We start from the raw sequence: 18,248 nt of genomic DNA, 5'->3' as shown, positions 1-18,248 counted from the left end.
CTCTAAAGTAGTAGAGGCAATGTAAGCTTGGAAAGTTAACGAATTTGTTAGAAATTGTTCTTCCTATAAATATTTTTTAATGCAATAGAAAATTGAGATCAAATTATTCTGTCACTGTGATTGTACAGGGAGAGTAACATTCCAGTAGTGAGGGAGGCTTGGTTGCTTGATAGCATCCAGAAACAAGCAGCTCAACCGTTGGATGCTTATGATGTTGTTTCTGATCTTGCTCCTGAAGGCAAGGGAATCCCGTGGGACAAACAAGATCCTGGCGAAGAAGCCCTTGAGTCCTTGACTGCAGAGGTAATTCTCTTTCTCAACTATATCTTTTCCATTGTTGTGGGTTTTATATTTCAGATTTTAACCTATAAATATGGTCCTGTGCAGCTTAAGCTCTATGGCAAGAGAGGTGTCCATAAGGACTCTAAACTGGTGGATCAAGGTGGAGTTATTTTTGAGAAGGATGGAGTTATTTATAACTGCGCATTCTCCATTTGTGATCAAGGAAGAGGACTTAATGAGTAAGGCTACATTCTCTTATTAAATAGTATTTCGATGCGGCAGTCGCTTGTAATCATTTTTCTGTTTCGTAAGCAGATATTGCATCACTCAGTTGATTATGGTACCTGAGAACAAGCTGCATCTATTTTACAAGAAGGGTCGAGTTGGGGATGACCCCAGAGTAGAAGAAAGAGTTGAGGAATTTCCCGACACTGATGATGCAATAAGGGAATTTGTTCGGCTGTTTGAGGAGCTCACTGGAAATGAGTTTGAGCCTTGGGAGAGGGAAAAGAAGTTTGAGAAGAGGAGCCTCAAGTTCCACCCTATAGATATGGTACAGCTTCAAATACTCTGTCGATGATTTCAGTTAATTCGATGGCTGTTCAAATGTAAATTTTTGGTTGTTTGTTGAATAGGAGGATGGTTTTGATGTTCGATATGGTGGTTTGGGGGTTCGTCAGCTTGGAGTTGCAGCTGCTCACTGCAAACTTGATCCTTTGGTTGCAAATTTCATGAAAGTTTTTTGCAGCCAAGAGGTCTATAGGTACATTTCTTTTGTTTTCAGTGGTCTTTATAGTTGTGCTTTGACTGAATGGGCTTATTGAATATCATGGTGGATAGGTATGCTTTAATGGAGATGGGCCTGGATAGCCCTGATCTTCCTGTGGGAATGGTCTCAGATCTCCACCTAAAGAGATGTGAGCAAAAAATCCTCTTACATATTGATTTATTTAGTTCCTTTGTTCAACTTCAGTTCGACATTGGTGAGTTGTTGCTGCAGGTGAGGAGCTACTACTACAATTCAGGGACTGTCTGAAGACAAATCCTGAGTCAGACGATAAAGGCAACATGATGCGATTGGACTTTAGCAATAGATGGTTCACTATGATGCACTCCTCTCGGCCCTTCACCATAAGGGATTTCGAGGAACTTGCTGATCATGTAAAAATCTTTAACCATTTGGTTTGTTGAATTTTTCAATGTGAATATGGACGTCCTAATGATGTTGGTTCTGTTTTAAAATCCAGGCAGCTGCAGCATTTGAGACAGTGAGGGACATAACAGTTGCTTCACGGCTGATTGGGGACATGACAGATGCAACTCTGGATGATCCGTTGTCTGACCGATACAAGAAGTTGGGATGTTCTGTTACTCCATTGGACAAGGAATCTGATGATTATAGTATGGTAGTGAAGTATTTGGAGAAGACCTACGAGCCTGTCAAGCTTGGGGATGTGGTAAGAATTGTTCCAACTGATTCTCGGGATTGTTGATTAGTCTATGATTCAGTACTAATAGCCTGTCATACTATGTAGAGCTATGGTGTAACGGTGGAGAATATATTTGCCGTGGAGACGAATGAAGGGCCTTCTTATGATGATGTGAAGAAGTTGCCTAATAAAGTCCTTCTATGGTGTGGTATGTTTCCTGTTGGGCTTTTTCTTCCTTTCCCAAGTTTGTTTTAGATATGAAGCGATTATTCTTTCTCCGTTTGAGAGAGGTGTTGGTATTTATTCTTTTGTTAAAGAAATAAGGGCCTTAGTGCAATTTACTGATTGAAAATAGTAGGAAATTTTTCTTTCTGAGGAGCTAGATTATTCTGGACAAATGAACGTATTGAAAATGTAGTAACTACATCTCGCGATATTATTCTGGACCAATGAACGAACGTATTGATGTGCGGTTACGAGGAGAGAGAATAAGTCTTTAGTTCTTGAATATTACCAAGTAACAAAAGAGGAGAAAGGGGGGGGGGGGGGGATGAAAATAAGGAATAAAGTTGACAATACAAAGAGAAGATATCTAAATATATTTTGTTTTATTTGTAGGAACTAGAAGTTCGAACTTGATGAGGCACTTATACAAAGGCTTCGTGCCAGCAGCATGCTCGATACCTGCTCCAGGCTACATGGTATGTTGCTTGAAGCAGTTCATTTCACTTGGAAATCTACAACTGTAACTTTCAGGCTGACTAACATATAAATTCTAATGAAGTTTGGGAAAGCAATTGTGTGCTCGGATGCGGCAGCTGAGGCTGCAAGGTACGGGTTCACAGCGATCGACAGGCCTGAAGGCTTCTTAGTCTTGGCTGTAGCTTCCCTCGGGGACGAGATCACCGAAATGAACAACATGCCCGAGGTAAATTTGAATAGCACAAGTTCATACGATCTGTGTATGGGATCGTACATCAACCGCTCATGTTGTTGTTGCAAGCAAGGAATAAAGTTAACTATACAAAGAGAAGATCATCTAAATATATTTTGTTTTATTTGTAGGAACTAGAAGTTCGAACTTGATGAGGCACTTATACAAAGGCTTCGTGCCAGCAGCATGCTCGATACCTGCTCCAGGCTACATGGTATGTTGCTTGAAGCAGTTCATTTCACTTGGAAATCTACAACTGTAACTTTCAGGCTGACTAACATATAAATTCTAATGAAGTTTGGGAAAGCAATTGTGTGCTCGGATGCGGCAGCTGAGGCTGCAAGGTACGGGTTCACAGCGATCGACAGGCCTGAAGGCTTCTTAGTCTTGGCTGTAGCTTCCCTCGGGGACGAGATCACCGAAATGAACAACATGCCCGAGGTAAATTTGAATAGCACAAGTTCATACGATCTGTGTATGGGATCGTACATCAACCGCTCATGTTGTTGTTGCAAGCAGGATACGAAGTCACTGGAGGAGGAGAAGAAAGCTGTGAAGGGTGTTGGAAGGAAGAAGACCGACGAGTCTGAACATTTCACGTGGAAGGACGATGTCAAAGTGCCCTGCGGCCAGCTCATCTCTTCCGGTCATGACGATAGCCCGCTCGAGTACAATGAATATGCTACCTATGATCCGAGCCAGGTTAGAGTGTTCTCATTTACCTGAAGAGCTTGTGTATGGGATACTGAGCTGGTTTATATTGTTGCGCAGGTGAGCATTAGGTTCCTGGTTGGCGTGAGTTATGAAGAGAAGGGCATGGAGATGGATACCGCAGAGTGAAGTGAGATGGGTGAATGGTTGGTCGGGAGGTGGAAGCAGTAGTTTTTGATCGAGTCCCTTTTTGGCAAACACAGCGGAAACTTTTGTATGTAAACTTTTGTATGCACATAAAGGCATGTATGCGTATATATGAAATCTTTTGTGCTACATCTGGTTGGCCTCAACATTTATGATGTTCTGAGCTTTTTGATCGAGTCCCTTTCTTTTCAAATTGTTGCTTTGATGAGCTTAATTGCGCTTGAATATCCAATAGGGTCTTACTCGGCGCTTAATATAATGTATCCTTCCTTAATTAGTAGTTTTTGGCGGCGCTTGTATATCTTAAGTTCTTTAAATATGCACTTTAATATGCAAATACGAGACATTTTCCTAGCTAAAAACTTCTCACTTCGCTAATTTTAGGACATTTTAAATTTTAATATTTGCTATACTTACTGCTGAACGGTCCTATAAAAAATCTATTTCAAAATAGAGTTATTATTGTTGAACCTATAAAAAATCTATTTTAAAATAGAATCATGTCACTACTTGCTGATTTTAGAACATTAATATTTGTTAAATTGAGTATATAACCGACTTGAACTAGAATTAGAATTACGGCAGTTTGAACAGTAAATTTAACAAAATTAGCATGTGGTGACGCGCGAACGAAATTCAGGGGGCGATTTCGTTCGGATAACTTAGGGTACCTAATAGCAAATCTTAAAAACTTTAAGGTGTGGTGTATTAAGTTAGGTATTTAATTGCAAATCTTTAAAGACCCTAGGGTATATAAATGCTGTCAATGATAGGTGAGGGTATATAAATGCAAAGTAGGAGAAACTATAGGGTATTTAAGTGCAATTAAGCCACATGCAAAAGCCAAAGCACTGTAACTTTTTCCACTCGACTCGCTATACATCACCGACGACTGCGAGAAGATGAATCCGGTGACCGATGATCCGGCGACAGCGTCGACCACCACCATCTCCGGTCCTTTAGCAATCGCATCATGCGCAGCCATGGCGCTATCCTACGTGGCGATCCTCTACGCGCCCACTCTCCTCCTCCGCCTCCCTCCTCCGACCTCTCTCGATAACTTCATGATGCGACGCTTCGCCTGCGCCTTTGTATCCTCAGCCGCCTCCGCCGCCCTCACCGCCTCCATCGTGGGAGTAAGTTCCTGAACCCTAAAACCTAACTTCCCCCAAAATTTGTACGCACCGTTTTGTTTTGGGCAGGCCGGGAGATTTAGGGATTTGGCCTCGATCTTTGGCGTGTTTGGAATTAGAGCGGATCATACGGTATTGGACCCTGGGATACATGATTTCTCTTGTTTTTTCGAGTGATTTTGAGGTAATTGTGGACACCTAACGCTTTTACCGCAGTGGCGAGCTTTGGTGTTTCCTCTCTTGCTGACGTCGCTGGTGTATTCTGGATCCCTGGCGTTGGAGTTTTGGTTGGTGATTAGCGGACGGAGAGGTTTGAAGAGTTTTGGGGAGTGGGTGTATGGAATGCTGCATAATGTGATGGCTTGGCGTAATTATGTTGTGGTAAATTGATACTTTCTTCAAGTTTTCTTTGATTTTGATCACCTTACTCGTTATATGTTCTCGATTTGATGTGAAGTTTTGAGCTCAATTTGTAATAAATTATCAGCATGTTACTTTACGCATTTGTATGGGAAATTTGATCGATTAATTTAGGTGCTGCTTGGCGGTCAGTAGGTTAATACACTATTTATAAGTACACTATGTATTCTGTAACCCACATCCAGAGGCAGATAATCAATACAAGTCATTGACATGAACTTGTTTGTACTTATTCATCATGGAAGCCTGGACCTGTATTATGAGTATCCCCCCGATCGTGCAATATAAATGTATCGGCCTGATTCTCATATGTATTAGGCTATCTTATGTTCGATTGATGTTGGTTGAAATTTTGACATGTATCACGCGTGCCTTTTGCATTGCTTACTTCTGTGTGCTCGAGCCGATGACTGATTAAGCAGTTGGTGTTAATTGAACTTTTAATGCGCATCATGTGCATTTTGCAGAGTTTTCTTCTGTGTACATATCATGATGATCCAAACAAAGATTTTTTATAGGTCTTGAAACATTTGCATGCTTTGCTCATTTGCATCATGTAGTGTGTAATCTGCATATCATACTTGTTTTATATGCTCATATTGTCTACTCTTTCATTTAGTTGAATTTTTTATAACTTTTTAAATAACTTTTAAAAGTGATCATAGACCTACTAATTGCTGGCAACCCTATACTGAACAGGCACCATTCACAGAGGAACTGGTCTTTCGAGCATGTATGATTCCTTTGCTTCTTTGCGGTGGATTTAATAGATACAACATCATATTTCTTAGCCCAGTCTTCTTCAGCTTAGGTAATTAGATAGGCAGTTTCTTTTCATTTCTCAATTAGCTAATCCCACTTGGAGCATTTTGCCTTCTATTTCATTCATTATACTTATATCTGCCTGATTCCTTGTGCATTTTGTTTCAGTTATTTGAATGTTTCTTTGCGTTCCGATTTCTTATATGTAAGTAGTACCCGTAAAATTTAGAGAAATAAAGTTAAATCTGGAGAAATTCTTGTAATATAGGTAAATATTATATTTTGCAGTCTTTTTAGTAACCGGGGCAAGATGCTGAGGAACTTTGTTATTTTATTAGAGTAAAATGTACAAAATAAACATAAAGAGAGTGGGAAAGAGAGTACAACAGAAGTCATTATTTTTTATGTATTTCTGTTTATAAGACTGATAATATGATAGCTCTTGCTAAGCCTATTGCCAAGTAACAGATATAGTATGATGGGATGTTTTGAACCATTATTACTCATATGGTGACTCTTTTTGCAGCACACTTAAACCATTTTCTGGAGCTTTATTGTCAACATAAGTATCCTTTTCGGAAAGCTCTCCTTATTGTAGGTACTTTCTCTTAGCTTCATGAAATTTTAAGTTGATTGTACAAAACAGAAATAGTAACTTATCTTTTCACTAAGCATGTGGTGCTTTGACACACTCACCTGCTAAAATTACGCCTTAAAAAGATTGGATCTTTCATTATACCATGGTGTACCACTTTTGCCTATGATTGCTAGCTGTTAGTTATTCTGAAGCCTTGTATAATATATTGAAGATGTCTTTCCCCCCTCTAGTCTTGAGGAAGCAATTTGTTCTGGCATTCTTCTCATTACCAGTCCTCTCCTGTAGCCCTGCTATTGCAGGTTATGTTATGTATGTATCAGTGTTCAGACGCTGCAACCAAAGATTGGTGCTGTCATGTTTTTGGAAACCTGAAATTTATAGATCAAATTGAATCAATTTTCATGAAGACTGGCATTAAAAATCTGCTATATTGATGTTAAACCCATCTTGAGCTACTATTTGATGGTTAACATTACGCGGATCATTGCACTTGCGTTGGTCTATCTAGAACTGGCTAGCATTGTTCACAGGTTTAAACTTCACTGGTGTTTTTAAAATTGTTTAATTCTCTTTATGTACTTAGGCACCAACGCTATGAGTAACTTACTGTGGCATACTTAAGTTCAAAAGCATGACGACGTTCTGTTATATGCCATACTTATCAGGTCTCCAGCTAGGTTATACTGTGATATTCGGATGGTATGCATCTTTCCTCTTCATTCAAACAGGTATGTTTGCTCATGTTTATTTAATGAGGTGCTTTCTTTAGACATGTATGGAGTGTGCTCAGAAATATTTGGGTCCCCATGAATTATCATTCCTGTGCACTATGAATATCCTGTGCATTATATAAATTCTCTTATTGATTGACTCTGTCCATCTGGCCTTATTTTTCTTCCTTCACTTTTTGGCATTAAGAACTCTTTTATTATTATGGCATCATTTATGTGGAATATTTCTTGCTTATATAGCATTTCTCTGTGAATATAGCAATTTTTATAGCAAATTCAATCAATTTGTCCTAGGCACATTTTTTTTTGGTATAAAGGTCTTTTTGCAGGCAAACCCATGCCTGTTCAAACTTAATTTACAGGACTAGTGGATGGAATAGGTTACCTTAGACAAGACTTAAGCTGGTTGGTCTTTCTCTTAGCATTTGTTTTGTAGACAAGGACCTTTGTGCTAATTAAAAAGGTTGGATCAGTTTGATAACTGTCTGAAAAAGTTTGGCTGATACTGCAATCAGAGTCTCCGCAATTAGAGTTGTGCTCCATTACCAACTTTATATTCATGGGAAAAGACTTAGATGACAAAGATATTGAAGCCCGTAAATTCATTTGGTTACTAAAATATAAACTTCCCCAACTTTCTCAAAGCCTCTTCATATGTGTCTCCTGATACGTGCTTTGAGTCAGTGTTATGCACTTTCTTTCTTTATACGCATAAGATATGCTGATATTTTTACTATACAATGTACAGGGAACATACTATCGCCAGTTGTGGCACATATATTCTGTAATATCATGGGCCTGCCTGTTGTCTATTCTTCAGGTACAAAAGGTTTGTGGCTTCTACTTTTTTACCACTACTAAAACAGGCTTGTGTATCATAATGCATATAATTTGGTGATATGTATACAGTAGGCTGCACCAATAACTTTTGTTGAAAGATTAGGGTTACTTTCTCTCATAGATAGATACCCCTTTTATAGAAGGGCACTCTTACAAATAGGTCCTTACAACATTGACTAATTACTATCTAAATAACTCAACACTCCCCCTCAAGATGGGCGATAGATATCAATCATCCCCATCTTGTTACAAAAGATATCACACTCTCTCGAACCTAATCCTTTTGTTAAACAATCAGCTAACTGCTCTTCTGATTTCACATAGCTCAAAGTCAGAACTCCTCTATTCAGTTGCTCCTTGATAAAGAACCGATCGATCTCCACATGTTTGGTGCGATCATGCTGAACTGGATTGTTTGCAATATTAATCGCCGATTTGTTGTTGCACCAAAGTTGTAAGGAGTCTCTTCTAAACAAGCGCAGCTCAGATAATATGTTTTTGACCCACATCAACTCGCATAGACCAACTGTCATAGCCATGTACTCCGCCTCAGCTGTAGACCTAGCCACCACATCTTGCTTCTTGCTACGCCAAGATACGAGATTGCCTCCAACAAATACACAGTAGCCTGTAGTGGACCTACGATCATCCATACAACCCGCCCAATCAGCATCACAGTAGCCTTCAATTCTCAGATGTCCAGAACTTCTGAACTACAACCCCTTTCCTGGGCTTCCCTTAATATATCTAAGAATTCTGCGAACTGCCTCCATATGCTGTTCTTTGGGATCATGCATATATCTACTCACCACACTTACGACATGAGTAATATCAGGTCTCGTATGGTATAAATATATAAGTCGTCCAACTAATCTTTGATATTGCTCTTTACTCACTGGGTCACCACCTTCGGCACACATCTTATGATTTTGCTCGATAGGAGTAGATACAACTCTGCACCCTAACATCCCTGTCTCTGAGAGAAGATCCAGAGCATACTTCCGCTGAGAAAGCACTATACCCTTTCGCGACCTTGCAATTTTAATTCCGAGGAAGTATTTCAACTGCCCCAGATCTTTAACTTCAAATTCCTCTCCCAATTTCTTCTTCAACCGTAGGATTTCTTCAACATCATCTCCAGTGATTACAATATCATCAACATAGACCGTCAGAATAGTGATACGAATTTTGGAGTGCCTGTAAAACACAGTATGATCTCCATTACACTGTTTGTACCCCATACCACAGACTGCCAACCTGAATCTATCAAACCATGCTCTCGGAGACTGTTTTAACCCATACAAAGACTTCTTCAACTTGCACACCTTTCCAGCTACTTGAGAAGTAGCGAAGCCTGGTGGAATCTCCACATACACCTCCTCCTGGAGATCTCCATGCAAAAAGACATTCTTAACATCTAGCTGATGTAGTGGCCAATTGAAGTTGGCAGCACATGACACCAACACTCTAACAGTGTTCTTCTTTGTTACTGGAGCAAATGTCTCGTCATAGTCAATGCCATACGTTTGACTGTAGCCTTTAGCAACCAATCTGGCTTTGTATCTGTCGATCTTGCCCTCTGGAGTTTGCTTAACCGTATACACCCACTTACATCCAACAGCACGCTTCCCAGCTGGCAGAGGTACCAACTCCCAAGTATCATTCTTCTTCAAAGCCCGAAGTTCCTCTTGCATGGCACTCAACCACCTAGGGTCTTGCTTAGCGACCTGCCAGTTGTTAGGTACAGGCACTGAATGCAATGATGCAATGAATGACTTATATGCAGGTGGAATGGATGCATATGAAATGTAATTCGCAATGTCAGTATCCCAACTACCAAACTTAGCTGGAGGTTTTCCAGCATTGACTCTGGAGGTTCTACGGGGTAAGACGGGAGTATTAGAATTATCAGGGAAGAACTCGTTACCTATCGATTCAGGTGGAGAAGTCACTGGAGAGGAGGGACTTGGGACATCAACATTTATGGGCACTAGCATAGGCACAGGAGGCGGCTCATGTTGCTGTTTCTGTCTCCTCGTGTATACTCTCAGCTCCCCCTGACCTTGACTATCACCTCCTGAGTCGCCATCACTACTCGGTAGTGTACCATCACTGCTCGGTCGCTCAAGAGGACATGGAATCATCCCAACCACGACGTCATTCTCATTATCATTCTCCCCCTCTACTAGCATCAGTAGAGCCATCTTCGAACAAGGAACTCAACTCCGTCTTCTCCCCATAAAAAGGTTCAAACTCCCGAAAAGTCACATCCATACTGACAAACAGCCTTCTTTCAGAAGGGCACCAACACTTGTATCCTTTTTGACTTGATGAGTAACCAACAAAGATACATTTAACTGCTTGCGGATCTAATTTACCCACCATCAACCTGTGATCTCTCACATAACATGTGCATCCAAACACTCTTGGTGTAACAACAAAAACGTTCGAGCCCAAGAGCATCTCACACGGTGTCTTCATCCCTAATACTCTTGATGGCATCCTATTGATCAAATAAGCTGCCGTCATGATAGCCTCACTCCATAAAAACTTAGGCACATTCATTATCAACATCAATGAGCGAGTCACTTCCAGTAGATGTCTGTTCTTACGTTCAGCTACCCCATTCTGAGCAGGGGTGTCTGGACAAGTAGTTTGATGAAGGATTCCCCTACCCCATTCTGAGCAGGGGTGTCTGGACAAGTAGTTTGATGAAGGATTCCCTGACTAGAGATGAAAGCTGCAAACTCCTTGTTGACATACTCAGTCCCAAGTAGTTTGATGAAGGATTCCCTGACTAGAGATGAAAGCTGCAAACTCCTTGTTGACATACTCAGTCCCATTATCTGTTCGGAGAATCTTCACCTGCATTCCAAATTGTGTCTTCACATAGGTCGAGAAGTCTTGAAAACATTTGTAAATCTCAGATTTCTGTTTCATCATGTATATCCAGACCATACGTGAATAACAATCAATGAAAGTAACAAACCATCTAAAACCACTAATAGAGGTAGTCAAGGTTTTAAATATCGGTTATCGGGGATTTATCGGACGGTCAAAATCCTTATCGGATAGCGGAAATCGGGGATATATCGGGGATAAGTAGTATTTATCGGAGCGATATACTGGATCATGTATATATAAAATATAATAACTAAAAATGTTATCTAACCATGCTTAATAAAATATAATAAATTTATTTATTTCATCACATCATAAAATTTTATGCCTAACATCAGTCAGTTTTATTTTTGTTGCAGACTTGAGTTCAAAACGACATCAAGATTCCAAGGAATGAAGGAACTAAAGAAGACAACTTAAAACAACAATTGTAAACTATCTGCAGATCCAAGTTGTAAAACTAATTGCAGATATAAGTTTGCTATAAATTAATTACAGTGAAAATTAACTGTAATTAAAATTAAATTTGCTTATACATTACAGTCTCACAAATATTTTCTTAAAATTAACTACAAGACTTGTAACTAATTTCTTATAAAGTCTTACAACAAGTCACAGTATTTTAACACAGATATATGGGGAAATCCTAAAACTACATAGAAATTCTTACAGAAAAGAGTTATAACTATTAAGTTATGTATGATGAAATTGACAAACATAGATCAACGTGTCTTTTCAGAGAAGAAAAAGAAAAAATGGAAGAAAAAGAAAAAAAATAAACTTAAAAGGAAAAAAGAGAGAACAGTAATCAGAATCAGAGGAGAAAAAAAAGAACTTAAAAGAAAAAGAAAAAAAATGAACTTAAACGAAAAAGAGGAGAGAACAGTAATCAGAAATTCAGAATAGATGAGGTGGGAGGCAAGCTTAAAAGAAAAAGAAAGAAGAGAAAAAAAATGAACTTAAAAGAAAAGTGAAAAAAGAAAGTCGAGGTCGGGGAGGCGAGCATATACCTGTTCGAAGAGGAGCGAGCGATGACGGCGAATGCTAGGGAGCTGCGAGGTCGAGGAGCTCTGAGCTGCGGAGCTGCGGAGGTGAGCGGAGCTGCGATGTCGGGGAGCAACGATGACGAGGTTCACGAAGTCGAGGCGAGGTTCGCTGGAGATTCACGAAAGCGAGACCGCACGGGGTTCACGAAGGCGAGACCGCCCGGGGTTCACGAAGTCGAGGCGACGAAAAGGCGAGGACGAAGAGGCGACGACGAAGATTTGCTGGAGAGCTTCGTCGTCGACGACGAGGCGATGAAGAGGCGAGGACGAAGAGGCGACGAAGAGCTTCGTCACGATGACGAGGCGATGAAGATTTGCTGGAGAAAAAGGCGACGACGAAGAGGCGACGACGAGCTTTGTCGGGACGAAGAGGCGCAGAGCACAGCCGCCAGAGATTAGGGCTTGAAGGTCTGGAATCGGGTTTGAGACTTCGAGCTTTCGTTTTATTGTGAAAACGGGTCGGGTGGGTTTAATATCTCAGCAACCTAATTCACTCACAAACCCGATAAACCCGACAAAAAAATGGAAGTTATCGGGCGCTATTAGCGGTTATCAGCGATAAATCGCCGATAATTGGTCAAAAACGCTAACCGATTACAATTTCCTGTTATCCTAGCGGCAACCTGAAAATTCCGATAAATCGCCGATAAATCCCGATAAATCGCCGATATTTAAAACACTGGAGGTAGTAGGACATGGTCCCCAAACATCAGAATGGACAATTGCAAATGGTTCACAACTTCGAAGACCAATCATTCTATAAGTAGAACGAGTATGTTTTCCAAGTTCACAGGCATTGCAAAATAACTCTTTTCTATCCACTTTCTTCATTAACTCAGGTTCTAATCTATTCAAACTCTCAAAAGATAAATGCCCTAACCGACAATGTTGAAGCATTGCTTCTGCCTCTGGGCCTCCGCTAACAGCAGCGGCAATCATTGCAGTCTCCCTGTCCAAGTACCAAAGACCATCACGTCTGATGCCAATCCTAATCCTCCTCCCCGTTTCCTTCTCCTGAAAGACACACAAATCTCGATCAAATAACACGGTGCAATTTAATTGATTAATGAGAGAGCTAATTGAGAGTAAGTTAACTGGAAACGAAGGAACATGCAATACAGATGACAAGGTAACAGATGAAGTGCAATGGACCGAGCCAGTACCCCTGATGGGTTGGGATGTCCCATCAGCAATCTGAACTGTCTCATGATGCATATGTTTACTCGGATAATATAATACAAACTCACTAGATGTTCCTGTGACATGCCTAGATGCACCTGAGTCTATGATCCAATCAACATGAGTTTTAGTGGATGTAAGTGCCTGAACCTGTGTACCTTTGGTCGCATGAGCATAACCAATAAAGTTACCAAAGCATGTAGTGGTAGCTAGATCCTGGGTGACTTGTCCCTTGCCCTTTGAACTCTCAGCCTGAAGCTTGAACAGACGTAGTTCATCCAGCTCTGTTATTTCAGCTCCAGTCATTCCAGCAGTAGTCTGAGACTCATCTGTCACAGCTAGGTGAGCAACTCCTTGGTTTACACGCCCCCTGTCTTCTCGACCTGCACGGCCACCAGTCTGACCATGTTCACCCCAGTTCCTTTCCCTGGGTGGCTTAGGGCACATCTGTCTCAGATGCCCTACCTCTCCGCAGTTGAAGCACTGCCTAGTCTCCCCTCTAAATCCAGTGTTATCCGGATTGGATACCACCAGCGTAGACTTCTCTCCTGTAAGTCCACCTATCCCAGACCGTAGCCTGATACGACTCTCCTCCTGTATCATGGCCGAGACTGCCTTCTCCAGTGGTGGGATCTTCGTCTAGGTTAGTAGCAATGCCGTCCTCTGCTCATACACTGGAGCCAAACCTCGGAGAAACAACATGGTCATCTTCTGCAAAGAGGCCTCGCGTTCCTTGCACTCAGGGTCCTTGCAGCTCGCTGGGGGCGAGAAGTGATCGTGATCGAGCCACAAGCGCTTCAGCTCTGTGGCGTACTCCTGTACAGTCCTCTCCCCCTGGACTATAGCGCTGATCTCCTTCTCGATCTGGAATACCCTCAAGTTGTTCAACTTCTTGATGATCTCCTCCATCGGATTTTTTCCAGTCTTTATCATCGATCCAACTTGTATTCTTGTGGTGCGCAACGAAAAAATGCCGGCAGCACTTCGACAGTACAACAAGATAGATAGATCAATAAGAATTCCTGTTTCACCAAGGAAACAAGAACCCAAAAGCAAGATATCTTAACAAAGTGAGATATCAGCTCTTCCTCTCATCAGTTCTAAGACAGACTTGTCGAGGGAACCTAAATAAACTATTACAAATCAAGAACCCCTCTCTTTCTTTTTTCTTCTTCTTTTTAAACTATTACAAATCAAGAAGAACCTCTCTCTCTTTTTTTTTTGTTTTTTTTAAAGGGCAGCGGAACAAGCTACCTAATCATCTGATACAGATCCCATTTTTCGTCTTCTCTTGGAACTGATCTACAAAAAAAGGATAAAAACCAAACTCCTAAACTTCCTCCAGCTCACGCCATCTTTTTTCTTCTATTGGATCTGATCTACAGAAATCAAAAAACAAAAAAAGATAAAAACCAAACTCCTAAACTTCCTAAACTTCCTCCAGCTCACGCCATCGGACCTTCCCCCGTAGCCGTGGTCACATGGCCCGTCCACCGCCGTAACCCTCACCGTTCCTGCGCAGCGACTCACTCGAAACCGCCAGCGACAGAGGGAGGTGAGAAACCCCTAATTCCCGCCGCCGCCGCCGTCCTCTGCAACCATGGGTCGTATGCGCAGCTGCGGAAGGGGTATCTCCTCGTCGGCGTTCCCCTACAAGAGGACTCCACCGAGCAGGCCTTCAGCGCCTTTGGCGAGGTCGTTCGAGGCCTTCAGCGCCTACAGCAAGATCTAGGATGAAGAGGATGACGACCGAAGCCCTTCGGATTTGTTCGGGTTGGATTTCGTCGGGTTGAAGAAGGTGGCGGCTAGGTTAGAGCTCTGATACCATGTTGAAAGATTAGGGTTACTTTCTCTCATAGATAGATACCCCTTTTATAGAAGGGCACTCTTACATATAGGTCCTTACAACATTGACTAATTACTATCTAAATAACTCAACAACTTTAGATCTAAGAAAACATATAAATGTATCTAATGCTGATGAGATTAGCCTATGTATAAATTCTGGTGACATTGTTTCAATTGGTTATATGCTCATCTGATATCCGTTCTGAAAACTGAGCCAATGGCTGCCTTTTGCATCAGTACTGCATGAACCAGTTGAATTACTATATCTTGAAGGAAAGAAAGTAAAAACCAACACGATCAGTACTTCATTTTTCTAGAATGTGATTGAAAAGCTTTCAAATTTGTAGGACCTCTTATTTATTAGCATGTTGCATAGAGATTCAATATTGAGGATAGTATCAAACATTACACATATATCTTTAATGTGGAATCCCATGCCAATCTTCATAGTCACAAGGTTTCACTGTAAATACCCATCTCAACATCATTATCAAGGCCAGAATTTAGTAAACTTGGCGACCAAGTAGTTTCGATTCAAATGTTTTATCCAGTACCGCTATGCTTCGCCTAATTGAATTCTGTTTATCTTCAGGTCTGGTAACTGCTGTTTTTGTTGCTGGCACAGTGTCTTTCTTTTGGCTTCTTCTCCCAGCATCAAGCCCAGACTTGTATAATGATAGTCTAGATAACTGCTTTTGTTGGCACGGGTACTGTAGACGGAACTGAACATAGAAATAAGTGATTTCATGGAGGAATAGCTGAAGATAGAAAGACTTTCAGTAATCAGTGAAGAATGGAATTTTTTAGAGCTCTAGTCCTTCTCTTGTGGAGCCAAGCGACACCGACGTACTCAAGATGCTTTCGTTATAGTAGGGAGGGATTACTGGCTACAACTAGCTTCTGGTTGAGTTTAGCTTGTATCTGTACTACTCTCTGTGTAATTGCTAATTAGCATACTGTATTAGTTATTCTTTAGCTGGATGAAGGAAAATAACCAACCTGAATTTTGAAAGACAATTGTGCTTTGAACCCATTATCTTAACATGTCTTCACATGTTCCTATCCAGTGTCTTATTTTGATTTCTGTCTCACCCAAAACTCATCCTCAAACTTTAACATCTTAAATTATGGTATCTATTAAATATTCATTTAGTTCTGCTATGTATATTCACTCACACTATACTTGCTTTTTTGCGCCCAATATGGATGAAAGTAATGCATCTGCCCCCAAGTAAGATTGTAGTTCTAAATTGAGTGCATTGTTTATTCACTGTTTGAGCATGTGATACCACATGATTGCTTGCAATTTTAGTGTTTTTTTTACAGATTGAGCAGGGATGACCTCTTCTTGGCAAATCTTCTGAAGTTTTGTTTGTCATCTTCTATGGTCGATTCCACCTCCTTCCATAGTCAGCGATCGGCTGGACAACCTAAATGAATCATGGTCGCAGTTCCAGTGTTCCACTCCACCGGTACTCCCCAAATCCCTAACCCTATTTCTGTAAAATTTTGGCTTACTTGAACTTCTTGCAAATTGTGATATGGAGTTCACTGTTAAAATTATGATGAAATCAGATTATATACTGTTCATATTAGGGAAACAATCTTATTTCACAAATAATTCTGCCATTTTGTTGCAGAATATGTTGTGATTACAAATTGCGTGGACAAACTACAGGACTGGTTTCATCTGAAACTGAAAGTCCTAGAACAAAAATGTGCTGTGATGCAATTCCATGGAACCTTTTGACTTGATGTGGAATTGTTCCTGTATTTGTTTATAATATTTTTTACCAGCTGCACACAGAAATATTCTTTATTAGATCCAAAGCTAGATATGTCACTTTACAAATATGCACTACCAGATAGTGCATTATGCTTCGATTACCTTGGCATATGTACTCTTTGTAAATTTCTCGCAAAACCCCTGAACTTTGAGGGGTTATGCACAAAACCGTATAAATCAGAGAAACCCCCGAACGACTGAAAATATCTCATAAATGTTGTAGTATTAAGTTTGAATTATGACAAATCACAATTTGTGATGAAAAATTTAATGCAGAACATTCATGTGAGAGAAAGACACAACAAACATGTCAATGTTTTAAACCTTCTATTCTTTACGTTACTGCTTTGTTATGACATTTTCCAATAGTTCAAGGGATTTAGTAGAATTTTCCCCTGAAAGTACTCTTAGGACTTCCGGTAGAAAAACCCTATTGAGAAAAAAGATACAGTTACAACTTCGGTAATAATTCAGGAATGTAGCTCAACTCACTTTTCCTTTGTGGTGGTGGGTGAAAACCAATACAACTGTATTTTTTGAATATGAAGGAAAAAAACTAGCATAGATGTAAAGTAGCAAAGTAACTTCTTAAAATTAAAGGGAAATAAGTTACCAGTCTTACTGTGTTTGGAATCCTAGTTTATATTTATTGCCCATTGCGTTAATTTCTTTTGCTCCGCCTTACTTATTTTCAAGGGATTTGTAGGGAATCAATATATTCCTACTAAAGTAAACACGTGTTATTACCTAGTCAGAAAAGCATTAGAAGAGAGGAACCTGAATGCGTAACTTGTAAGTGTTGAAGTCACATGAGGAACGATCTCTGGACATAATTAAAAGAACTTTCCCCTTGTTCTTATACATTCAGTAGAAAATTCTTGTACATTTTAATCTCTTTCTAATTGTTAACATCACGAAGAAACTTGTTTCCTCTGATATTGTAGAACGATCTTTGGCTTTATTTAGCGGCTAAATGGCACTTAGATACCCTATTGTTTCACCACATTTACGCTTAAATACCCTATTGCAAAGCGTAACACTTAAATTCCCAAGTTGTCCAAATATGAGTCGTTAGTACCTTCTCGTAGTTTAAAACTTTGAACTGAGTACCTTCTCTTAGTTTAAACTTTGAACTGAGAATATTCCTAGGAATTTTCCCATGTGTTTGTCACATGTTATATTTAGGACAGTTTTCACCCTATTTATTGTTATAATTACTACTTTACCTACTTCTGTTTATTAAATTGATTGATTCATTTTCTTTAAAATACCAAAATTCCCTTCTTGCTCAATTTCCTCCTCCGATTTCTTTGCCTAACTCATCAATTGTAATTGAAAGTTAGAGCCAAAAATTCAATCAACTAACTTTAAACAAAATTGGTATAAATTGTTTAAACATTTTCAAATTGAGCACATCTCTCCCGTGATTTCAAGCACTTGAAATTCATTTCAACAATAAAACTCATCTTTGTTTTAACTGGTAAAAGGTGAAATGGGGGG

The 18,248-nt window shown here is 40.1% G+C and overlaps 2 protein-coding genes across 3 annotated transcripts in view; both read left to right on the top strand.

Moving 5' to 3' along the window:
- The window catches only part of LOC109824099 (poly [ADP-ribose] polymerase 3-like), a 5,510-nt gene extending 1,841 nt beyond the window's left edge, over positions 1 to 3,669 (top strand). The window contains exons 6-18 of the mRNA XM_020390621.1: positions 3 to 21; positions 129 to 303; positions 388 to 521; positions 598 to 835; positions 918 to 1,045; positions 1,123 to 1,199; positions 1,283 to 1,443; positions 1,530 to 1,739; positions 1,818 to 1,920; positions 2,331 to 2,413; positions 2,497 to 2,640; positions 3,166 to 3,348; positions 3,418 to 3,669. Of these exons, the coding sequence (XP_020246210.1) occupies positions 3 to 21; positions 129 to 303; positions 388 to 521; positions 598 to 835; positions 918 to 1,045; positions 1,123 to 1,199; positions 1,283 to 1,443; positions 1,530 to 1,739; positions 1,818 to 1,920; positions 2,331 to 2,413; positions 2,497 to 2,640; positions 3,166 to 3,348; positions 3,418 to 3,486 (1,724 nt within the window). The 3' untranslated portion in view covers positions 3,487 to 3,669. The remainder of the gene's footprint in view (positions 1 to 2; positions 22 to 128; positions 304 to 387; positions 522 to 597; positions 836 to 917; positions 1,046 to 1,122; positions 1,200 to 1,282; positions 1,444 to 1,529; positions 1,740 to 1,817; positions 1,921 to 2,330; positions 2,414 to 2,496; positions 2,641 to 3,165; positions 3,349 to 3,417) is intronic.
- LOC109823816 (CAAX prenyl protease 2) lies at positions 4,351 to 16,046 on the top strand. Of its 2 annotated transcripts, none has more exons than XM_020390207.1 (8): positions 4,351 to 4,640; positions 4,707 to 4,769; positions 4,854 to 5,018; positions 5,757 to 5,868; positions 6,346 to 6,417; positions 7,083 to 7,145; positions 7,897 to 7,968; positions 15,555 to 16,046. In XM_020390207.1, exons 1-8 carry the CDS (start codon positions 4,407 to 4,409, stop codon positions 15,686 to 15,688), a joined length of 915 nt encoding a protein of 304 aa, XP_020245796.1. In that variant the 5' UTR covers positions 4,351 to 4,406; the 3' UTR covers positions 15,689 to 16,046. The 2 variants fall into 2 exon arrangements, with proteins under 2 accessions (XP_020245796.1, XP_020245794.1); XM_020390205.1 differs by having other exon boundaries at positions 4,352 to 4,640; positions 7,897 to 7,977.

Source organism: Asparagus officinalis, chromosome 9, assembly GCF_001876935.1.
Source record: "Asparagus officinalis chromosome 9, Aspof.V1, whole genome shotgun sequence".
In the NCBI taxonomy this organism is placed as follows: domain Eukaryota; kingdom Viridiplantae; phylum Streptophyta; class Magnoliopsida; order Asparagales; family Asparagaceae; genus Asparagus; species Asparagus officinalis.
The sequence above is the reverse complement of the archived record's forward strand: the minus strand, read 5'-3'. Positions and strand labels throughout refer to the sequence as shown.